The sequence below is a fragment of the Pseudophryne corroboree genome, chromosome 11, assembly GCF_028390025.1.
Source record: "Pseudophryne corroboree isolate aPseCor3 chromosome 11, aPseCor3.hap2, whole genome shotgun sequence".
NCBI classification, from domain to species: Eukaryota; Metazoa; Chordata; class Amphibia; order Anura; family Myobatrachidae; genus Pseudophryne; species Pseudophryne corroboree.
This window is the reverse complement of record NC_086454.1, coordinates 128,992,422-129,018,411: the sequence shown is the minus strand read 5'-3', so window position 1 is coordinate 129,018,411 and position 25,990 is coordinate 128,992,422. Positions and strand designations below refer to the sequence as shown.

Here is a 25,990-nt window from a genome sequence, read left to right as displayed (position 1 = left end):
TGGGATGTCAGCTTTTTACATCTACAATTACTACCATTGGAAGCACCAGCTAAATGGGTGCAGAATCAGAGAATGGCCTCCAGTGTATGGGATTAAACATCCAAGGCCATTCTTGTGACACACCCATATGATTGAAACTCTTCATGCATCTGAATAGCCACCTCGCAGTCCAGGAATGCCTAAAACATTCTGGTGTCTGAGCGGCTCAATCAATCCTGCAAATTTCATGCGCCATGCTTCTGTTCAGAGGTTTTGATGTATGTGTAGTCGCGAAAAGATAAATTAAATGGAAACGTAATTCAGGAAAGGGGAGAAATGGCTGCAATACATATAACGCATCTATCGCCTTCCTTTGTGGATACCTTCAGACAGGAACCCTATTGCACATGTAACAGAGTTTGGTATTTTTTTTCTAAACTCTAAAAGTGCAATATTCACATAACTTTTTGCAATTGATTCTTTAATGGTATAACAAAGGTATAAGCAGGCTAAGACTTTTAAAATATGAATCCATAAAACTATAATCTAAATAGAAATATAAGCGTATTCCCAGAACAAAAATGATTAAAAAAAAAGTGTTTATTTTTTGGATAAAATAGTTTGTGAATTTAGTCTATCAAGGACAGTAAAGTATATACAGTATTTATCATATACAGTACACAGTTACATTATTAGTGTCACACAAGATGTTAATGAATGTCATAACACTAGGAGGGTTGAGATTAATGTCAGGACCCCTTGTGGTAGCTTGGCATACTGGTTTATTGGATAAATTGGATGGCCTAATAATGCTGTTACTCATCTGGACTATTAGAGGATGAGGAGGCAGGCTGCTACAGTACAAAGAATACAATGACTGGATTGCAGGTAGGAGGAGCAGTGTTAGCTGTGCAGGAGGGGTTATCTGAGGTGTAGGTACAGGAGCAGAATGCAGGTTTGCAGAATACACAGACAGAGTTGACAGGTAGAGTCTTTGCTGGATCTATGTGCAGGTTTACAGTATTGCCCATATGCAAGAACTTGAGGACAAGTGCTGCTTTTCACGATTTTCAGTGTAGGGTCACTGGTGTAGGTTTGCAGGATGTCCATTGTAGGAACACTGGTACAGGTTTGCAGGATGTGCAGTGTGGGAACACAGGTGCTGGTTTGCAGGATGTACAGTGTTAGGGATCTTAGTGCAGCTAGTCAGGATCTGATATGCAGAATGCAGAGCAGGAAATTGGAGTAGAGGTAGTAGCTTATGGAAGAGGTGTTGTAACGGTAATATACTACCAGCACTTCCTGGCTTAAATAAGGTGCATAGACTGGTGATTGGTCCATCTGATCACATGCCTGTGACCTGCTGCACACTGATTGGTTGGACATCAGAGTGATGTCATTCCGAGATGGCAGCGCTCATGGACTGAAGCCATAGGAAACATCGGGGGAGGGTGCCAGCCATTTGCAGTGTTGGGGCTGTGAGGTAGCACCTTAGGGAACCTGATGGACCAAAGAATACATAGCCAGACCCAGTAACAAGGCCCCAGGATCCAGCATGTAACAGGATAGTGTTAATATTCTTGATCAAGGGGTTAAGCCTATACTTGCATTTTACTTATGATTTCTTATCATGAAGATAGGAAAGAGAACATTGCACCATTGTTACAAATAGGTTTGTTACTAACTGTGCCCATGCATTATATAGCAGTGTCAGTTTTGTAAAATTAAGTTCCAGTGAAAACTTTAATCTACTTGATCTTATATAGTTTTCTATGTTCTACTTGATAAATGCACTTTTATTCTTATTCTATTTACTCTCGACCAAGTTGGCAAAGTATACAGACTTGTGTGAGCCAAGATTCTGTGAACTACTGTATGTTTTAGCTGTTGCATAATTGTTTGCCAGCAGCAAGTTTGCATTATAGATTACAATTTACATATTTCTGGACCTTTGCCAGTTTATATTCCTGCTGCTGTTTGTGCTGCGATTATAGAACAATTAAAATAAAAACATAATATTGCTAAAATACAAAACTGGGTTCTTCTTTATGAGGACAGGTGAACACTCTTCAGGAATAAGAACTTCAGTCTATTCAGTACACTGGATAAATTTAATAACAGGAATTTTTAAGGCCTCCTCTACAGTATGAGGGCTATTTCGTAACATCCATCATATTTTCCTCATAAAAATGAATGGTGGCATAATAAATTAATCCATAACCATAGTTGTAACAGGAAGAAAAATATTGCAGATACAGTTAACAAAAAAAAAAAAAACCTAACAGTATTTTGGCGTGCCCCGAATGAGAGATAGAAATAAGTGTTATAGTAAAATCTTACCTTTGTTGACTTTTTTCTTTCGTGGTCCATGGGATCCTCAGGGTCAAGTATGGGTGTAAATGGGGGAGACCAGGACTAGCACCGAACAGCAAAGCTTTCAGATCCTTCCAGGATGCAGAGGGGTCTGTATCCCCTCATAGCCCGCCCCCAACCTCAGGCACTTCAGTTAGGGAACAAGCTCAAAGCAGGAGCTGGAGAGGAGAGAAGGAAGCATACTCTCATTTGTAGGAGAAGGGAACTGGTGACCGAGAAGAGTAACCTATTGAATCTGGGTGTTTCAGGGTAGGCGCCCTGTGGATCCCATGGACCTTAAAGAAAGAGTTAACAAAGGTAAGATTTTACCAAAATGGTCTATGGTGTCCTTAATGATGGGATGTCCCAAAGCAGTTGTAATAGGGAGGAGGACATTGAAAGGAGGACATTGTGGAGGACATTGAGGCCTCCCAAGCTGAAAGGAGGACATTGTGGCCGAATGATGCATCCTTAGAGGCAAATGTATCAAAGGCATAGAACTGAAGAAACATGTGCGCAGAAGACCTTGAATAGTTCTAAGATCCGCCACGGTGGGCTGCCATGAAGAACCCACAGAGCGAGTAGAATGAGCAGAGACTACTAGGAACTGGAAAATCAGCCTGCATGTAAGCCTGTGAGATGGTCATGTGGAGCCAACGTGCCAATCTTTGTTTATTGGCTGGCCTCCCCTGAGAGAATGAATAAGGAATCCATCTTTTTAATGGTACGTGCCATGTATATTTTCAGAGCACAGACCATGTCCAGTGAAACTTCCTCTCCTTGGAGGGCTTGTACCACATTTATATGAAACTTGGAGACCACCACAGGTAGGTATCCCTGTTTTGTACAAAGGACCGCTGTGTCCTGATGTAAAATAAAAAAAGTAGCAACTACAGGAGAGTGGCCCCAGGTCAGTAACTCTATGGGCTGAAGCAAATGCCAAGAGGAAGAGTTTTTGCATTCAACCATTTGAAGTCAACTGTATCTAACAATTCAAAGGGAGGGTGTTGTAAGGCCCAAAGAACCAAGGCTAGATCCCAAGAAGCCACTGGAGGCACAAAGGGAGGTTGTATTCAAAGTACTCCCTGCATATATGCACGGACATCTGATAGTGGAGTCGGTATTCTCTGAAACCAAACTTACAGGGCAGAAACCAGCACCTTCAGAGTAGTCCGGCATAGGCACATGGTGAGGCCTGCCTGCAGAAAGGCTAGGAGTCTATTAACCTTAAAAATCAGATACGGTAATAAATTTAAATTTGTTTTCAGAGAACTGGCTGTCCAGTTTTATGCCATGTAAAAAATTATATCCTTTTGTGGCTCTTAAACAAATTGACAAGAATTATATCTATAAGCCTAGTGATTACACTGTTACCAATTCACCAAGGTGCACACATTTTGCTTTCTGTGTAACAAAATAGTATCAACTGCTTACAAATACTAAATGGCTACTAAGTCAGATGAAAAGTGACCATTCCTATATTTTTCCTTCTCTGTTTTGTGCTTTATCTCTACAGAATTGTGTACAGGGGCGCACACATGATGCAGTTCTGGTTGACTGATGATATTGACTAGAAACTGCCCAGAGGCTTGAACCTCCGATCTAGTCAGTATCAACTCTGACACAGGGCCGTCTTAACAGCAGTGTAGGCCCCTGGGCACAGCAATGCACTGGGCCCCCTACCCATCCTCCAGCATTACGGGTGGGGGTTGCTATCAGCGGCAGCTTTGATGTCCCATGGGCGGTAGAGGGTGTTAACATGTAGGACCTGGAGCAGTAATTTCTGCTAATTACTCCTTTACTGCCCAGATGGGGCTAAACTGTAGAAGGGGGCATTAGGCTGAATGAAGGGGCCCTGGTACATGACTTCCAGGGTGTTAGGGGGTGTTTAATACGTAGGGGAGGGGTGGAAAGTGGAGTGGGCTTAATATTTATCATTTTCTGGTGGGGGGGCAGATTGCTTGACTGCAGATATCTCAAGTTCCTGAAAATATATTTCTTAGCTTAGATTGGGGGAAAAATAGAGAGTCCAACCTTTCAGGAGGTACTGGGGACTTGGGGATCAGAGTTCAGGAGCCAGAGCAATCCACCAACGAAAATATAAGACTGCATATTAGGCGTGTGGAGCTGGAGCAGGGACCAGCTGCTTGAAGGCTGATATCTCTGGTTCTGGGCATAGTAGAAACAATTTGCCAGTGTCCACCAAAAGGGGAGAGTCACAGCTTTTGGATTATACCCTCAGACAATCTCTAAATCAGACAGAACCTGAGATATCTGACTGGAAAGAGCAATTAACAGGCTCGGATGGGGAGCTCTGCTTTCAAGTCAGATATCTCTGGTTCCCCAGGGCCGATTTTCAAAAATCTGGTACCCCTGGAAAGAGGGGACCCTCAGCTATCAGCCTAGGGCCCTTAAACTCCTGGGGCCCTTGGGCAAGAGCCCATTGAGCCCATACGAAAAGACGGCCCTGCTCTGACACACACTATATTTCCTTGCGATGCCAAGCCGCGCATCAGCATCGCATGTGCAATTTATACTAAACTTTCTTGCTATTTTGACTATATAGTCAAAATTATAAGCACAAATCTCATTGTGTGTACGCACCTTAACATTGCTTTCTCTGCACAGCAAGCTGATACAACTTGTCAATTTAGTATTATCTCCTTACATCCAGCAGAAAGAGTCTTTGGACTGTCAAGGGACGATATCATGCAATTTAGCATGTCAAATAAGTGAAATTAATTACCTATTGATTGGTCAAATTTAACACATACTGTATTATATTTCCTTATATTTCCACTGTGAGCACAATTACTTCATCCACACGTCTTCCTGTACTGTGGGTTTCTAAACCTTTAAAATATTTTTCCTATCTTATTTTACTAGAAAAACTTAATAAAAGTTACATTTTAAATATAGCTAGAGTGCCCCAAAAAAGATAGTCTCTCCTTTCCCTCTCCGACTACCAAAAATAAATTTGCAGGTGTATGGGAGTGATTCTTAGGCTTTCTTAGCACCAGAATCCGCTTTCCAAAAATGCAGCCAAAGAATGCGATGTCCTTCCTCAGAAGAAGACAAAGCTTGTTTAGAGGATAGGAGAGCAGTATCCAAAGCAGCCTCTCCAATGTAATATGCAGCATCTCTGATGTTGGCTAACAGTGTCACCTGTTTCACGGTAGGATCAGATTGAGAACTGTTTTCAAGTGCCTCAGCCCAGTTTTCAATCGCTTTACCTACCCAGGCTGTAGCCTTTGCAGGTCTGGCTTTGGCACCTGTAAGCGAATACAGATGGAACCATGCTCATCTGCTGCGACTCCATCGCAGACGCGCACTTCCGGTGTGACTAGGCGATTCAGCGCCTAGCCACACTATGGGAGTGCAGTGCACAGAGATGCTCCCATTGCAGTGAATGGGGTGTGTGTGCATCTCACATGCACATTTGCCCCAGACACTGCGAAAGGTGCACCTTGGCAGACGCACAGTGGCACAGATGGAGACACGATTAGCGTGGCTCCATCTGTATACAGATTTAAGACGCCCGTCCAATTATCTATCCGGCAGGTCCTCAAGGGAGGACGTAGTAGGTGTTGGCAGAATAGAACTTCTAATTAAAAGTGTCACATGAGTATCCACTGCAGGTGGATTTTTCCATTTGAAACAATCAGTCTTTGGCAACAGTTAAAAGGAGCTCAGCCTTTTAGGAACCGTAAATTTCTTTATCTGAGTTTTCCATGCCTCATCCATAGATTCAGAGAAATGATCCGAGTGTGGAAACTCTGCTACTACTACCTTCTGTTGTTTACACAAAGGATTTTTCGTTTTACGGGCCAGTTAAATATTTTCTAGTTGTAGAGAGAATTTGATCGCCCTGATTAAAGCTGCCACATTAAATATTGACTACACTTCATCCTCCCCTCAGGGAGAGCCTGCATCAGAACCCTCCGCCTGATCTACTGCCATAGAAGATTCTTCTGAGTCCGAAAGTGGTGTGGACTGTGAAGATGGCACAGTACATGTAATGGCCGTAGGTGCTGGTGTAGGCAATGCTACCTGGCCCTGTAACATATTCTGAAATTCAGTAGATGAAGCAGCTAGACTCTGCACTGAGTTTGAATATATTTCCAACCATGGAGGATGAAAAGGCAGGGCTGCTATAGGCTGATAAACAGGCTGTAATATATGTGGTAAGCCCTGTAATGGCTGTAATGTTTGTGGTAACCCGGTAATGGCTGTGGTAAGCCTCTAGAGGGAGCTATGCCTGAGGTAGCCCTCTGTTCCACAAATTTAGCCAGCATGTCAGAAAAAGCAGCCCATGGGTGTTCTTGTACTGGAGCTGGGAGTGCTGAAGGACACGGGGGTGCATAGCAAGTAATGCACTGGCAATCCTGCAATAAATCCTGAGGTAAAACTTCTGTGTTACATGGTTTACATGATACTAAAGTGGGTGTCCCAGCTTGTTTTGCTCCCTTTGGCTTTGTTAGACATAACTGCCAGGTATGTACACACACAATATGGAAATGTGCAGAAGTGTAACGAGCAAAAAATGTAACAGTGACCCTACACAAATGCAACAATTTGTAATGTGTGGTAAACCAGTATTCAAGGGTTAATGAAAGTAAAAGATACAGGGAAAGTGGTACATGTACAGTGAGAGAGAAGTACAGACAGCAGCACTAGCATAAGCCACATACAATGCAGACATAACAGTTTAACTGCAGTGGGCACTGATATCAACTACTCAGCTTGTATGAGAAAGCTGGTAGGATGCAGCGCTCTGTATAACCTGACTGAGAGGTACACGGGGAGACCAGACCCCAACATTCCCAGAGACCTGCAGAGCTCTAATGGCTGCCTGATGTCTCTAAGAGTAAGGAGGGTGTGAGCAGGGCCGGCGCTACCATTAGGCAGCTTTAGGCAGCTGCCTATGAGCGCCGGCCACTGGAGGGCAGCACTCCGCTCCTGAATTAGTTCTAACAAAAATCTTCATGTGCAGGGCTGGCTAGCGGCGGCCGCAGTGCGGGTCTAACCAGCCACAGCCACCACTATCAGTCACCCCCGGCCAGGGTGAGCTGCGTCTGCCGGCGCCCCCTCTGCTGATGGACACCGGCAACAAGCAGGAGCAGCAGCGCGATGCTGCTGTGTCCTAAATACGGACAGGCAGCAGCAGCAGCATTCTCTCCTTCCTCCCCCTGGAGATGTAGGCAGGGAGGTCCGATTGTTGCCCGGCCTTCCATGCGCCTTCAGCCGTTGCCGTTTGCCACCAACTGTTGGCAGCCCTCCTGCTCCTGGCACCCTTTAGTTGTAGTTGCCTGACCCTGGCCGGCTCCGCCTCCTGCCACTGCATGCTCAGTATGTGTGTGTATGTATATATATAATATATATATAGTGTGTATGTATATATGTATGTGTGTGTATGTGTGTATATATATATATATATATATATATATATATTTTATGTATATTATACTCAAGATCAGAATGTGGGACCCACTGGGCTACCAGTTTCACTATCCATGTAGATGTAAAGGGATTACCAGATTCTGAACTTGAGTATATGTGTGTTTGTGTGTGTGTGTGTATATATATATATATATATATATATATATATATATATATATATATATAAACTAGGTCTGGCACTCCCCTGTGGGCAAAATGAGCAAAGCTCCGGTGCCGGACCCGCTGTGCCGCCAACCACAGCAGGGTGAAGGGGTCATTAAAAGACCCCCTCTTGGGTGGGGACACATAAAAGGACGGAGGGTAAGTGTGGACTGTGCAGAAAGTTTGCGGCTCTTGTGCAGGAAATTCTAGAGGTGAGATCACAGCCGCCCTGTCACATAAGGAGGAGCGTCGGTGTGTGGCACCCATGGTGCCCGTCTTCATCACCCCGAGTCCCGCAGAGCGGCAAAGGTTCCATGCACCTTTCCCTATGCTGTTCCCTCTTTTTCCCTGTCTCTCTCTTTCTCCCGGCTCTGTCTCCCTGTCTCTGCGTCTCTCTTCCTCTGTCTCTAATATCCCTGTGCGTCTCTCTCTCTGTCTCTCTGTCTCCCTCTCTGCGTCTCTCTCACTCTCTCCCCCTTTCCCTCGCTTCTCTCTCTCCCCATCTGTCTCTCCCTGTCTGTCTTCCTCCCCTCTCCCTGTCTGTCTCCCTCGTCTCTGTCTCCCTGTTTTTATTTCCCTTTCCCTGTCTGTGTCCCTGTCTCTCTCCCTTTCCGTCTCTCTCCCTGGCTTCTCTCTCTCTCTCCCTATCTCCATCTCCCTCTCCCTGTCTCTCTCCCGCGTCTCTTTCCCCCCCTCTTTCTCTCCATCTGTCTCTCTCCTTCTCCCTGTATCTCTCCCTGTCTCTGCATCTCTCTACCTCTCCCTCGCTTCTCTGTCTCCATGTCTCTCCCTGTCTCCATGTCTCTCCCTGTCTCTCTCTACTGTCTCTCACCCCCTCCGTGTCCCTGTCTCTGCATCTATCTCTGTCTCCCCTCCCTCGCCCCTCTCTCCCGCCTCTTTCTCTCCCTTGTCTCTATCTCTCTCTCCCTCGTCTCTGTCCCTCCCTCATCTCTCTCTCTCTCTCTCTCCCTTCCTTGTTCATCTCTCTCATCTCCCTCGTCTCTCTCCCTCTTCTCTCTCTCTCCCTCGTCTCTCTCTCCTCCTCCCTCTTCTCTCTCTCTCTCCCTCATCTCTCTTCCCCTCTCCCTGTCTCTGCGTCTCTCCCTCACTTCTCTCTCTCCTTATCTCTGTCTCATTCTCCATGTCTCTCCCTCATCTCTTTCTCTCTTTCCCAGTCTCTCCCTCTCTCTGTCTCTGTGTCTCACACAGTAGGAAGGGGGACATGGCTCAGAAAAGAAGGAAGAGGGTGATATTACTCACACAGAAGAAGTGTGTGTTTGGGGGGGGGGGGGGGGGGGGGTGCATGGCTCACACAGGGGAAGGGGGTTATCACTCGCACAGGGCAAAAAGTCCGTAAAATACAAATAATTTTTTGCAAAGGGGGGAACAACATTTTTCTTGCCTCTGGGCAATTGAGCTGAAGTTACGCCATTGCTTACCCTGCTGCCTTTCTCTCTCCCTAGTCCCTACTGTATGCCCTTGCTATCCCTCTCTCTGTCACTCTCCTTGTCCCTATGTCCCTGCTGTCACTTTCCCTGTCCCTCTGTCACTCTCCCTGTTCCTATGTCCCTGCTGTCACTTTCCCTGTCCCTATGTCCCTGCTGTCACTCTCCTTGAATTTTGTCTATTCCGTGTGCTATAATGTGAATTCGGCTCATACCGTGTGCTATAATGTGAATTTCGGCTCATACCGTGTGCTATAATGTGAATTTCGTCTCATACCGTGTGCTATAATGTGAATTTCGTCTCATACCGTGTGCTATAATGTGAATTTCGACTCATACTGTGTGGTATAAGTAAATTTCGGCTCATACTGTGTGCTATAAATGTGATTTTCATCTCATAATGTGTGGTATAATTTGAATTTCGGCTCATACCGTGTGGTATAATGTGAAAGGGGCACCAGTACTAGATAGAATAAGGGGTCCTACTATTGTGGTATATAATGTGTATAAGGGGTATATGGTATTGTAAACTACACTGAAGGCCATGCCCCCTTTTCCAGAGGCACATGCATAATTGCAATCATCACTTTTCCATACCCCCACATCAACATTTCCACTTCGACTACTATATACGTTACACAAAATCAATATATACGAAGGGGTGTAGCTAGCATTTGCAACTTTAATCATAGAAAGAATAATAGGCACTCACTTTCTAATGAAATGGATATTCTGTATTATAAAAAGGTGTGTGTGTGTGTGTGTGTGTGTGTGTGTGTGTGTGTGTGTATGTATGTATGTGTGTGTATGTATGTATGTGTATATATATATATATATATATATATATATATATAAAATGCATTTTTGCTCCAGTACAGGTACACATTTTTGTTTTACGTGCTAGCTGCTTATAGGTGGTGCACTGGCCATGTGTAAGACAACGACACCATAATTTTGAATCTGGAGCCATCCACAAGCAAATCGTAGCTCATGGACCGCAAGCTAATCATAATGTGACATAATGTGTAAGGGGCATAACTATTGTGTGGTATAATGTTATAAGAGGCATTACTGTGTGTGTCATAATGTGTAAGTGGCATTACTGTGTGGCATAATGTATAGGGGGCATTACTGTGTGGCATAATGTATAGGGGGCATTACTTTATGGCAGGCATGTCCAAAGTCCGGCCCGCAGGCCAAACGCGGCCCGCACACACATTTTACCCGGCCCGCAACCCACTGGCTGAGTTTGTGAAATAAACTCCATTCATAATTTGCCAGTTCCTAAAATGGCGGCTAGTGCGTCCTGAGGGTGGGACGTGGGCAGGGCAGCGCCAATCAGGGGAGGATCTCGGCAGCCGCTACTGTGCCATTGGCCGCTGGTGGACAGGAAGACGTGCTCGATTGGCCACTTCATACTCACCGCAGCCGCCTGTGTCCGTGAGATCGGCGGGAGGACAGCGCGGCTGAGTGAGATCGGCGGGAGGACAGCGCGGCTGAATGAGATCGGCGGGAGGACAGAGCGGTTGAGTGAGGAGATCTGGTAAGTGTCCTCTGTCCCGGGCTCACGGCTCTTGTGACGCAATGAATAATGCCGGAGAGCCGCCCAGGGGTTTCCGCAAGCGGCTTCTGGTGACCTGCAGCGCCGGGTTCATGTAAGCTAGTATTACTTGTGCTGGCAGCCAGAGATGGTTACTGTGCATCTGTCAGCACTGGGGGCATTTGTGCATCTGTCAGCACTGGGGGCATTTGTGCATCTGTCAGCACTGGGGGCATTTGTGCATCTGGCAGCACTGGGGGGGCATTTGTGTATCTTACTGCACTATGGGCATTTCTGTGTCTGGCAGCACTGTGGGGGTATATAATGTGTATCTGGCAGCACTGGGGGGCATTTGTGCATCTGGCAGCACTGGGGGCATTTGTGTATCTGACAGCACTGGGGGCATTTGTGCATCTGGCAGCACTGGGGGCATTTGTGCATATGGCAGCACTGGGGGGGGCATTTGTGTATCTGACTGCACTATGGGCATGTCTGTGTCTGGCAGCACTGTGGGGGTATATAATGTGTATCTGGCAGCACTGGGGGCATTTGTGTATCTGGCAGCACTGGGGGCATTTGTGTATCTGGCAGCACTGGGGGCATTTGTGCATCTGGCAGCACTGGGGGCATTTGTGTATCTGACAGCACTATGGGCATTTGTGTATCTGGCAGCACTGTGGGGGTATATAATGTGTATCTGGCAGCACTGGGGGCATTTGTGCATCTGGCAGCACTGGGGGCATTTGTGCATCTGACAGCACTGGGGGCATTTGTGCATCTGACAGCACTGGGGGCATTTGTGCATCTGACAGCACTGGGGGCATTTGTGTATCTGGCAGCACTGGGGGCATTTGTGCATCTTTCAACACTGGGGGCATTTGTGCATCTGGCAGCACTGGGGGGGCATTTGTGTATCTGACAGCACTATGGGCATTTGTGTATCTGGCAGCACTGTGGGGGTGTATAATGTGTATCTGGCAGCACTGTGGGCATTTGTGTATCTGGCAGCACTGGGGGCATTTGTGCATCTGGCAGCACTGGGGGCATTTGTGCATCTGGCATCACTGGGGGCATTTGTGCATCTGGCAGCACTGGGGGGCACTTGTGTATCTGACAGCACTTTGTGCATTTGTGCATCTGACAGCACTGGGGGCATTTGTGCATCTGGCATCACTGGGGGCATTTGTGCATCTGGCAGCACTGGGGGGCACTTGTGTATCTGACAGCACTTTGTGCATTTGTGCATCTGACAGCACTGGGGGCATTTGTGCATCTGGCAGCACTGGGGGCATTTGTGCATCTGGCAGCACTGGGGGGGCACTTGTGTATCTGACAGCACTTTGTGCATTTGTGCATCTGGCAGCACTGGGGGGGCATTTGTGTATCTGACAGCACTATGGGCATTTGTGTATCTGGCAGCACTGTGGGCATTTGTGTATCTGGCAGCACTGTGGGGGTATATAATGTGTATCTGGCAGCACTGGGGGCTTTGTGTATCTGGCAGCACTGCTCTCCTTTCCTACTGTGATATAAAAAATGCTATTTTATATTCCAGCAGACCTGTGACCGCACTCTCGCTGCCTGACCCTTGTGTGAACCTTTCCTGCCCATTTCTAAAATGGCGACTTTAACAAAAAAAAGGAAAGTTGACAGCGAGGGCCGACGTTTCCAGGACAAGTGGAAATTGCAGTATTTTTTCACTGAAATACGAAACAACTGTATTTGCCTAATTTGTCAAGAGACTGTGGCTGTTTACAAGGAGTTCAATATCAAGAGGCACTACCAGACAAAACATGCTAACTACGACACGCTAACTGGGAACAAACGCAGTGAAAAATGGAAGCAACTGGAAGCTGTTTTAAAGACACAGCAGTGCTTTTTCACAAGAGCCCGTGAGTCAAATGAAAATGCCACAAAGGCGAGCTACGAGGTGGCAACGCTGATTGCCAAGCACTGCAAACCTTTTTTACTGAGGGTGAATTTATCAAAGACTGTGTGATGAAAATGGTGGAGAAAATTTGTCCCGAGAAGAAGCAAGAGTTTGCCAATGTTTGCCTGGCTCGTAACACTGTGGTACGGAGAATTGAAGATGTTTCATCTGATATTAAGAGACAGTTAGAGGCAAAAGGAGTGGAGTTTGACTTTTTTTCATAAGCCTGCGACGAAAGCACGGACGCATCTGACACCGCTCAGTTACTAATTTTTTTGAGAGGAGTGGACAATGAAATGAACGTGAGTGAAGAGCTACTTGACCTCCAGAGCCTTAAGGACCAAACAAGAGGAACAGATTTATTTGTTTCTGTTTGTTCCGCTGTAGATGACATGAAATTACCATGGAATAAAGTCACTGGGATTATTACGGATGGCGCACCTGCCATGGCTGGCGAGCGAAGTGGATTATCAACCCTAGTCTGTAACAAAGTCGGAGAAGAAGGAGGCAAAGCTATAAAACTCCACTGTACTATTCACCAACAAGTTCTATGTGCCAAACATCTGAAATATGATCATGTTATGAAACCGGTGATAAAGGCTATTAATTATATTCGCTCCAGAGCCCTGTGCCACCGCCAGTTTCAACAGTTTCTACTCGACATCCAGGCTGAATACAGAGATGTTGTGTATCACAACGACATAATATGGCTCAGTCGGGGGTCTGCACTGCAGCGCTTCTACTCTCTTCGGAAAGAAATCAGACAATTCTTGGCACAAAAGGGACAAACGATGCCAGAACTATCTGATCCTGTTTGGCTGTCTGATTTTGGATTTTTAGTTGACATAACACGGCATCTGAATGCACTGAACACGAGCCTTCAGGGGCAAAATGCAGTGGTAAGCCAACTGTATTCGTACATCAAAGCCTTTTCGGACCAAGCTGCAACTTTTCCAAGGACACCTGTAACAAATGCAGCCCAATACCACACATTTCCCTTCGCTGCAGGAAATAATGACCAGTTTTCCAGAGAACAATATCAGTGCACAAATGAGGAGGTATGAAACCGATATCTCATCTCTGGCTGAGGAGTTTCAACAGTGCTTTCATGATTTTGCAGCTATTGAAAAGGAGATCACACTTTTTTCCTCTCCTTTCTCCGTGGTTCCTGATAACACTCCAGACCACCTGCAGCTGGAGCTCATTGAGCTGCAGTGTGACGCCGAGTGTCGCAGTCGGTACCAACAGCTCCCTCTTGTCAACTTTTACAGCCAGCTGGATAAAGGCAGGTTCCAAGAGACCCGAACATTTGCCAAGAAAATGCTGAGCTTGTTTGGCTCAACATACTTGTGCGAGAAGACATTCTCGGTTATGAACCATAACAAAAACCGCGTGAGGACAAGACTAAGTGACTCTCACCTGCGTGACATCTTGCGCATCAAAACCACTGTCTTTGAGCCAGGCCTGGCCTATTTACTGCAGTCGAGATCTCCGTATCACCCTTCACATTAGAGCAGGTAAGACAAGTTATTTGTTAGTCTTCTGAGGTGATTAATGGTTCAAAGAATGTCAGGCGGAATGGTTGGCCCCCACACATTTTTACCTAACCGAATCTGGCCCTCTTTGCAAAAAGTTTGGACACCCCTGCTTTAGGCATATAGTGTTATAAGGGGCACTATTACTGTGTGGCATAATGTGTATAAGGAGTGCTACTGTGTGGCAGGACGTGCATTGACTCCACTGTGTAGTTTAATGTAAATGGGCTCTACTGTGGTGTAACGTGAATAAGGGGCACTACTCTGTGATGTAACGTGAATAAGAGGCACTACTGTGTGACGCAACATCAATAAGAGTCACTACTGTAACGTAATGTGAATAAGGAAGGGGGGTAGGCTTACATTTTGCCTAGGGTGCCGAGAAACCTTCCACTGGCCCTGGGTGTGAGAGGAGTAACTCAGGGTGGGAAAACCTTAGCAGAATAGCGCCCTGAGCTGGGGGAGGGACAGCTGGGGAAGCGCTGACCTCCTCTTGCTGAATGTCAACCAGAGACCGATTTACACCTTATGGGGCTCTAGGCAACTTACTGGTCTGGACGCCCCCCCATCCCCCTGCACCACCACCACCACCTGTACCTAAAATGAGAAAATATAAAAAAAATAAAAATCTTCATAAACTAAAAACATTATTCTGCAAGGAGACATACGCACTGGTGACAGGGGTGGGCAGGGCCGGACTGGGACTAAAAATAGGCCCTGGCATTTTTGAAGCACACAGGCCTACCTTGGTGTCAGCATCTGACTCCTCCCCTTACTATTCCCAACTCCTCCTACTTCTTAGTCTATGCTCTTACAAATATAATTAATATTATAACAACATACAAGTGTACATCATTCTCTATTAAAATACACACAACCATTGCTTGAAGTGGAATTGTTGAAATGTGGCTATGGAAAAATAAAGGTTGTAACTAAGCGCGCACCCTCCAAAAAAGGGGCATGGCCATTTAAAATGGGGCATGTCCTTCTGTGTAGTTTACCACACCATATACCCCTTATACACAGTATGCACCGCAATAGCAGGACCCCTTATACTATCTAGCACTGATGCCCCTTTCACATTATACCACACAGTATGAGTCGAAATTAACATTATAGCACACGGAATGAGCCGAAATTCACATTATAGCACACGGAATGAGCCGAAATTCACATTATAGCACAGGGAATGAGCCGCAATTCACATTATAGCACACGGAATGAGCCACAATTCACATTATAGCACACAGAATAAGCAAAAATTCACATTATGCCACATGGAATGAGAGAAAATTCAGGGAGAGTGACAGCAGGGACATAGGGACAGGGAGAGTGACAGAGAGAGGGACAGCAAGGGCATACAGTAGGGACTAGGGAGAGAGAAAGGTAGCAGGGTAGGATTACCTATTTAGCTGCATGCAAGATTTACCAAATTGAGCTGCATGCACAGCTGCCGAAAGGTGGACAATAACGAAGTGCGGAAGAACGCATCATTCATCGTTTGTAGCATACACACTGGCGATATCACAAACGATATCGCTCAGAAAGCTGAAAATGAGTGATATCGTGTGTGATATCGCATACTGTGTATGGACCTTTAGTTCTGTCCCACCAGTGACTGTGCTGTGCAATGTGGAATACAAAAGAGATGGATAGGACTCAGCAAATTAAATTGCCCTTTCTACCGAACCATCAAGCAGTGATACCTGTAGATTCCTTTAAAAGCACAAAGTCTTTTTAATCTTAAATGACCAGCAAATTGGACTGCTCTACAGGTTAAATAAGGAAGGTGAACAGGGGTAGTCTCAGCCTTTTTATAAAGGTATTTAGCATGTGTGCACAGCTGAAGGGCACTGCAGGGGTTAACACCAACAGTCACTCTTCAAGTGTATGTATTGCCGGCTGTTTTACCTCTAGTCTTGTTATCTCTATGCTTGGACAGACGGGGTTACTGCAGTCACCTCACGTGTTGTGCTCCCACCACCAGCAGCAGCTAGTGTCATCATCTGCTTTGTGTGTGTGTGTGTGTGTGTGTGTGTGTGTGTGTGTGGAGCTGGAGGATTCTTTTCAGCTGCATGCTACAGTCCACAGCCGTCACGTGGGGCAGACTGCTAGAGAGCCCGTTCGGTGGACGGACAGATCAGAAGATGTCACAGAATTGGGCGGGGCGTAGCAAGTTTCATGGATCCTCGGCTTGGAAGCAAACTGCTGCTGCTCAGCTGGACCGGCCCACCTGGACATCGGTCCTTCTGGCATTTGCCAGAAGTGCTAGATGGCCAGTCCGGACCTGGGGGTGGAGGAAGAGGGACATGGAGATATACACACTGGTGACTGGGGGAAGGGGGGACATGGAGACGTACACACTGGGGACTGGGGGAAGGGGGGACATGGAGACGTACACACTGGGGACTGGGGGAAGGGGGGACATGGAGACGTACATACTGGTGACTGGGGGAAGGGGGGACATGGAGACGTACACACTGGTGACTGGGGGAAGGGGGGACATGGAGACGTACATACTGGTGACTGGGGGACATGGAGACATACACACTGGTGACAGAGGATGGGAAGAGGGGACATGGATACGTACACTAGTGACTGGAAGGGATGACGACATGGAGACGTACACACTGGTAACTGGGGTTGGGGGCAGGGGGACATTGAGATATACACACTGGTGGGTGGGAGGGGGCATGGAGACATAACACACAGCTGACTGGGGTGACATGGAGATGGATGGTGGTCATTAGGTCGACATACATTGGGTTGACCATGTTTGCTCGACATGCATTATATCGACATGATCACTAGGTCAATATGGTCATTAGATCGACATGTACTGTCGACATGGAAAAAGGCCGACATGAGTTTTACACTTTTTTTTTCTTCATTTTTTGACCTTTTTCATACTTAACAATCCATGTGGACTACAATTGGGAATGGTAATCTGTGCCAAGCACAGCGGTAGCGGAGCGAGGCACCTTGCCCGAAGCATGGGGAGCGAGAGGACACGTTGCACTAATTGGTGTTCCCCGTCACTTTTCGAAGAAAACAACATAAAAAAGTTAAACTCATGTCGACCTTTTACCATGTCGACCTAATGACCATGTCAACCTAGTGATCATGTCGACATAATGCATGTCAAACAAACGTGGTTGACCCAATGTATGTCAACCTAACTCAAGTCAACCTAATGAACCACACCCCATAAAAATATAAAAATTATCTAGAAAAAACTTTTCTATTATTAGAAGTAATATCCGGTGGATGAATTTGAGTATTTCAAATATACAGTATGAGCTCATAATTATATAATCGTGCTTGTATGAAATATATATATATATTGCAACTAAGTAACTTATTCACTTTAAACACTGTTCCTTTATCCAATGGCAGAATATAGAATGATTGAAGGAATAATTGTGCCACTTCCAAATTAACCATGTAGGGTGATAGCACAATGGAACATAGTGAGACCCACTGAATAGTTTAGATAAGTTGAAAGTGACTGTTACTCGTAATTTAATCAGGATATAACACAGTCTTGTGCCGTGGAGACTTACCAATACTCACCTCCTCCAGTGGTGTTCTGTGACAATGCCACTTGCAGCTGCAATCAATATACCTCTGAAATGCCGGCCAGTGGAAGAACTGTGTATGGTATGCTGAGAGCAGTCATTTGCGGCTTTACCTTGTGTTAAGGAGCAGTCCTACATATTGTAATGCCTTAGAATTTTCTACAACATAGTGTACACATATGAGCAGGGCCGTAACTAGGTGTGTGCGGAGGGGGCACTGCAGGGTAGGGGGCGCAGTTGGTGGCACTTGCAATTATCTGTTTTAATTACTTTCACTTGCAGCTTCCCCCCTTTTTTTGAAGCCCAGCATCTCCTGACTGCCCCTGTCTCCTTCCCTGACTAATACTTATACAACATTCTAAAAAACATATCCAAAATACGACCATACCTTACGCAAGACACCGCTAAAACTCTAATCCTTGTTCTCATTATCTCGCGCATTGATTATTGCAATAGTCTCCTCACTGGTCTTCCCAAACATAGGCTCTCACCACTGCAATCCATTCTGAATGCAGCGGCGAGGCTAATCTTCCTCGCTAGACGTTCATCGTCTGCAGATCCACTCTGTCAGTCCCTCCATTGGTTACCTGTATTCTACCGTATTAAATATAAAATACTTTTACTCACACACAAGGCCATTAACCAAACTACACCAACGTACATCACTTCGCTTATCTCAAAATATCTCCCAACCTGACCTCTTCGCTCTTTAAGACCTGCGTCTCTCATCCACACTCATTACTCACTCCCACTCATGATTGCAGGACTTTCATCGGGCTGCACCCACTCTGTGGAATGCCCTACCACGCACAATAAGACTTTCCTCTAGTCTCCAAACCTTTAAGCGTTCCCTGGAAACTCGCCTCTTCAGGCAAGCATATTAAATTCCAGAACCGCCCACATAACTTCCATAAACCTTCCTATCAAATTGCATCCACTCTGCACAGTCCACACATATCCTCACATGTCTTCTCATTCTTCACTTTCCTTTCCTCTCGGCCCCCGGTTCATCATTGCTGTATGACCATATCATACAGCCCACCAGGAACCTTTGCAATCGGGCGGACGACTATGCAATAGATAGCACCTTTCCTTGTGTATCCAAGCCTATTTCCCTATAGATTGTAAGCTTGTGAGCAGGGCCTTCCTACCTCCATGACTGTTTGTTATTACCCAGTTTTGTTATATCATTGTTATTTCCATTTGTAAAGCGCAATGGAATTTGCTGCGCTATACAAGACACGGTTAATAAATAATAAAACATTTATGAACTCAACTTGGCATTTCTTTGTTAATCTGTCACACTGTCCTGTATTACATTTCAAGATGCTGACATTCCTGGGATTCTAACCCATTGCCTGTGGAATTGCAGTCAGACATTCTATTCATTGAGCTGTCTGCCTTGCATAGACAGATAATTGTAAGATAGAGAATTCTAACTATTTGAAGATTACCTTGTACTTTGTGAAAAAATGATCAGCACTGTGGCTGAGCAGATCTATGAAGTGTCTGGCTGAAAGGGATTGCTGTGTGGCTGCACACTACATATTTTTGCAGCTTTTTTTTTTACAAAGTACCAGTAGCTCCATAATGGGCCAAATGTAATAGAATGAGAGTTTCAGAAAGTGAGATTTGGTAAGGTTTTGCAGGTTTTTTTTTAAAGTGGCAATCATTTACACAGCAAGATCAACGTGGTTTTGCAGTGTAAATGATTGCCACTTTTAAGAAAAACTGCAAAACCTTACCAAATCTCTCACTTTCTGAAACTCTTACTCTATTACATTTGGTCCACAGTGTTTATAGTTCTTATGCAGGATCATGCAGTATCAAATAGCTCAATGAGTATGGTGTTTGACTAGAATTCAACAGGTTACAGGTTTGAGTCCTGGATATGGCAGTGTATTGAAATGTGTTATTTAATAAACGGTATTGTAACTGAATAACAACAAGCTCTCAAGTTAAGTGCATGAATGTGGTACATAGAGGATTTGAGTCCAAATCAATTTTCTTGCAGTGGTCTATAAGTGTGTGTGTATATGATGTATGTATGTATATGTGTGTATATGTGTGTATATGTGTGTGTATGTGTGTATATATATATATATATATATATATATATGTGTGTGTATATGTGTATATATATATATATATGTGTGTATATATATATATATATATATATATAATACATTACTTTTTGTGTTTTGGTTCTGGTTCCATGCTCGAGTTTTGGATCTAGATGATTTTTGAAAAAAACATAAAGACAGCTAAAATCACAGAATTTGGGGGTAATTTTGATCCTACAGTTTTATTAACCTCAATAACATTCATTTCCAGTCTATTCTGAACACCTCACAATACTGTTTTTAGGCAAAAAGGTTGCACTGAGGTAGTTGGATGACTAAGCTAAGCGACACAAGTGTGCGGCACAAACACCTGGCCCATCAAGGAGTGGCAGACAGGAAGGTGACAAACAGCACATCATACAAAGAAGTAAAAGAGGTGCAATGAGGTAGCTGTATGGCTAAGTGTGCGGCACAAACACCTGGCCCATCTATGGTTGGCACAACAGTCCCACAGCACTAATGGCGCTAACCGGACACACGTCTAACACCAACATAGCTGTCAAGGCCGCTTTGCAACAGGACGACTGCAGTCATATTTCATCTTACTCGCAAAGGACTGTTGGACAGTCATTTGTATATATAATATATAATATATTACTATATAATGTGGGAAAGGGCATCATAGCATGTGCTTTTTCTTGGATCAATTTTGTCATGCTCCTTCCCCATGAGGCATGCACCCTATGTCTCTATTGGAAAAATGGGGGCACCATTTCTCTCTGGCACAAGGCACCAAAAAGTCTAGTTACGGCTCTGCATATGAGTATTTCTAGTTGGTGCACCGTTATATTCATTACTGGCTGACACATGTTGAAAGATCAACATATAGAGCTACAGTAATTATTTCACTTGTGATGAAGAGGAGATCTGTAAAACATGCACTGTTAGGGATCCCTGAGTACTGGAGTTGAGAAACACTGCACTACTGTTTATTATATTTCAAAGTAATGTATAAACATTAATCTCTACATGTAAATGTAAACAGGCAAATGTTAATACAGTCATTTTTAATATTTCTACCTCTTACCTTAACTACAGGATATCATTGGTGAAGTCTTGATATCACTTAAATGTCTCCCCACATCACAAAAGATAGAAATTGGGATACTGAAGTTCAAAACAAGTTCGCAAAGCATCATTCAAGAAAGAGGTACAGTGTATGCGTTGAAGTGGAAGTTTGATTTTGAAAGGTGTTTTATTTATATATACATATATAGATGTGTTTGTATATATGTGTGTGTGTGTGTGTGTGTGTGTGTGTATATATATATATATATATATATATATATATACACATACACACACTGTGTGTGTGTGTGTGTGTGTGTGTGTGTGTGTGTGTGTATAGTAAGAGTATATCTATAATAGAAGTAAAAGGTAAACAGAATGGATGTGATTTACAAAGGCACTTACCAAACTATGCATTCAATTCAATTTAGTTGTATTTACAAATGACGTTTAGGTCTGATCACAGACCTTTCTTCAAGACATGCGATGCATACAGTATGTAATAAAACATTCAGCTCACATGCAGAAAAAGGTCACAGTACTTCAGGGTAGCAATCGCCTTTAGACCCCACTGGGCCCCTGTATTTATACCCACCCACTGAAATCCACACAAGTGCAACACAATACAGGGAGTATGTTCCAGTGGCCGGAACGCACCATGCCCATCACTATGCCAAATCACAATCCTGTTTGTGATAGGATTGTGTGGATTCCCAATCAGTTATTGCTTTGTAAAGGGAGGAATTACCTAGAGGAAGTTGATAAGTCAGTGAAACGTGTTGAAGATTAATGCAACCATGAATGAAGGTGGGTGAGCTAGTAGTTCAGCACTCACCAAAATAAGCTCACTTATCCTCACAACATCTGGGAATAAATGAATAAATGATGGGGGTTTAGTTAGTGAATTGGCCAATGCACGGAAGCCTGCACACCGCTCGCCAAGGTACCCCACCTTCATGCAGGTCCTACACTATCACAAAATAAAAACCTGGCAACTGTAACACACATAATATAACTGCAAATATGCCTACTTGGTTTAAGGTGTATCTGCCATGAACTCCATGGCTTTTAAAGGTACACTCATCACCTGACACTGGCTGATAAATTACTGAAAGGCAGCTGACACAGGTTTAAGATAATAGGGGTGCATAAACAGAGCTTGTGGCCACAGTTAATGAGTTAACCAAGGATTAACCCTAAAATATACAAACAAATAGAAAACCACAGCACTCGCCACCCCAGAAGTGGGGTGCAGTGTCCGCACTCGCCACTAATAGGGTGGGGTGCATGTAGCCCATGGCCACCTACTCAAAAATATAGAAACAGAAAGTTCAGCACTCACCAAAATAAGCTCACTTATCCTCACAACATCTAGGAATAAATGAATAAATGATGGGGGTTTAGTTAGTGAATTGGCCAATGCACGGAAGCCTGCACACCGCTCGCCAAGGTACCCCACCTTCATGCAGGTCCTACACTATCACAAAATAAAAACCTGGCACTATGCCAAATCACAATCCTGTTTGTGATAGGATTGTGTGGATTCTCATTCAGTTATTGCTTTGTAAAGGGAGGAATCACCTAGAGGAAGTTGATAAGTCAGTGAAACGTGTTGAAGATTAATGCAACCATGAATGAAGGTGGGTGAACTAGTAGTTCATTAGCTCATACCCTGTAAGGGGAGGGGACATCAAGCTAGCAAAATCTAGCCCACAGAGGCCACTGTGCATGTGCTATGTAAGACTTTTAAAAAAATAAAGGGGAAAAAAAACTTTTTTACAAAAAAAAAACTATTTTAAATAAAGTACACAGAAACTGAAGACTTTGTCTTTTGGAGGAACTCTGGTGTCTCATTGTAGAAACAGTTAGAAGCCATATCAATTCTCTATTTTCAGGTTTATACTCATCCAAGACTTTAAAGGGTTTTTGGGGAACACTAAATACCCCCAAACCCATATATATATATATATATATATATATATATATATATATATACAAACAAAGAACCCAGCACTCACCAAAGTAAACTCACTTATCCTCAACAATTCAATAAATAAATGATGGGGGTTTAGTTGGTGGATTGGCCAATGCACGGAAGCCTGCATACCGATTTTCAAGGTACCCCACCTTCATGCAGGTCCTACACTATCACAGAGTCTTAAAACCTGACTACTTCATGGGCTACATGCACCCCGCCCTGTGAGTGGTAAGTACAGCTGTGTACCCCGCTTTTGTGGTGGAGAGTGCTGTGTTACATGCACCCCACCCTGTGAGTGGTAAGTGCATAGCTGTGCCCCGCTTCTGGTGTGGTGAGTGCTGTGGTTTTTTCTCTGTGTGTATACGATGGGGTTAATCTATGGTTAGCTCTTATTAACCGTGGCCACTAGCTTTCTCATGCACCCCTGTGTGGACTTTGTTATCCTGAACCTGTCTCAGCTGTTTCTTAGCAATCATCTTTGAGCCAGTGCAATAGGTGACTAGTGTGCCTTTAAAAGCCATAAAGTCTGTGGCAGGTACACATTAAATCTAGCAGGCAGATGAGTTGTGTAACAGCAGTGAAGTAGTCAGGTTTTAAGACTCTGTGATAGTGTAGGACCTGCATGAAGGTGGGGTACCTTGAAAATCGGTATGCAGGCTTCCGTGCATTGGCCAATCCACCAACTAAACCCCCATCATTTATTTATTGAATTGTTGAGGATAAGTGAGTTTACTTTGGTGAGTGCTGGGTTCTTTGTTTGTATTTATTAGAGCGATGCGGTCATGGGCTACATGCACCCCGCCCTGTGAGTGGTAAGTACAGCTGTGTACCCCGCTTTTGTGGTGGAGAGTGCTGTGTTACATGCACCCCACCCTGTGAGTGGTAAGTGCATAGCTGTGCCCCGCTTCTGGTGTGGTGAGTGCTGTGGTTTTTTCTCTGTGTGTATATGTATATGTATATATATATATATATATATATATATATATATTAGAGATGTACAGCGGGCATTTTTAGGGTTTTGGATACGATTCCATGGTTGTGTTTTGGATTCGGACGCATTTTCGCAAAACCTCCCTTAAGAATTTTTGTCGGATTTGGGTGCGTTTTGTATTGGTTTTTTTATTTTATTTTTATTTAAACCCTCAAAAACAGCTTAAATCATAGAATTTGGGGGTAATTTTGATCCTATAGTATTATTAACCTCAATAACCATAATTTCCACTCATGTACAGTCTATTCTGAACACCTCACAATATTATTTTTAGTCCTAAAATTTCCACCGAGGTCGCTGGATAACTAAGCTAAGCGACCCAAGTAGGTGGCACAAACACCTGGCCCATCTAGGAGTGGCAGTGCAGTGTCAGACAGGATGGCACTTAGAAAAATAGTCCCCAAACAGCATATGATGCAAAGATAAATAAAAAAAAGAGGTGCAAGATGGAATTGTCCTTGGGCCCTCCCACCCACCCACCCACCCTTATAAACAGGACATGCACACGTTAACAAACCCATCATTTCAGCGACAGGGTCTGCCACACAACTGTGGCTGAAATGACTGGTTGGTTTGGGCCCCCACCAAAAAAGAAGCAATCCATCTCTCCTTGCACAAACTGGCTTTACAGAGGCAAGATGTCCACCTCCTCCTCATCATCTGATTCCTCACCCCTTTCACTGTGTACATCCCCCTCCTCACAGAGTATTAATTCGTACCCACTGGAATCCACCACCACAGGTCCCTGTGTACTTTCTGGAGGCAATTGCTGGTAAATGTCTCCACGGAGGATTTGATTATAATTCATTTTGATGAACATCATCTTCTCCACATTTTCTGGAAGTAACCTCCTACGCCGATTGCTGACAATGTTACCGGCTGCACTAAACACTCTTTCGGAGTACACACTGGAGGGAGGGCAACTTAGGTAAAATAAATCCAGTTTGTGCAAGGGCCTCCAAATTGCCTCTTTTTCTTGCCAGTATACGTACGGACTGTCTGACATGCCTATTTGGAAGCTGTCACGCCTATAATCCTCCACCATTCTTTCAATGGTGACAGAATCATATGCAGTGACAGTAGTCAACAAGTCGGTAATCGTTGGCAGGTCCTTCAGTCCGGACCAGATGTCAGTTTTCGCTCCTGACTGCCCTGCATCACCACCTGTGGGTGGTTTTGGAAATTTTATCCTTTTCCTGGCAGCTCCAGTGGCGGTAGAAAATTAAGAAGGAGTTGTTGGCGGGTCACGTTCCACTTGACTTGACAAGTGTCTCACCAGCAGGTCTTTGAACATCTGCAGACTTGTGTCTGCCGGAAAGAGAGATACAACGTAGGCTTTAAACCTAGGATCGAGCACGGTGGCCAAAATGTAGTGCTCTGATTTCAACAGATTGACCACCCGTGAATCTTGGTTAAGCGAATGAAGGGCTCCATCCACAAGTCCCACATGCCTAGCGGAATCGCTCCGTTTTAGCTCCTTCTTCAATCTCTCCAGCTGCTTCTGCAAAGGCCTAATGAGGGGAATGACCTGACTTAGTTTGGCAGTGTATGAACTGACTTCACGTGTGGCAAGTTCAAAGGATTGGAGAGAACCTTGCACAACATTGAAATCATTCTCCACTGCGCTTGAGTCGGGTGCATTCCCCCTCCTTTGCCTATATCGTAGGCAGATGTATAGGCTTGAATGGCCTTTTGCTGCTCCTCCATCCTCTGAAGCATATACAGGGTTGAATTCCACCTCGTTACCACCTCTTGCTTCAACTGAAGGCAGGGCATGTTCAGGAGTGTTTGCTGGTGCTCCAATCGTGGTGGCTGAATGCCGATAGTGGGCCGCAATTCTTCGGGACACCGATAGCATCTTCTGCACGCCCCTGTCGTTTTTTTTAAAGTTCTGCACCACCAAATTCAATGTATGTGCAAAACATGGACG

The 25,990-nt window shown here is 44.7% G+C and overlaps 1 protein-coding gene across 1 annotated transcript in view; it reads left to right on the top strand.

Moving 5' to 3' along the window:
* LOC134969093 (synaptotagmin-A-like) overlaps positions 1-25,990 on the top strand; it is a 166,435-nt gene that overhangs the window by 122,445 nt on the left and 18,000 nt on the right. Inside the window, 1 exon segment of the mRNA XM_063944802.1 lies at positions 21,122-21,233. Coding sequence (XP_063800872.1) covers positions 21,122-21,233 — 112 coding nt within the window.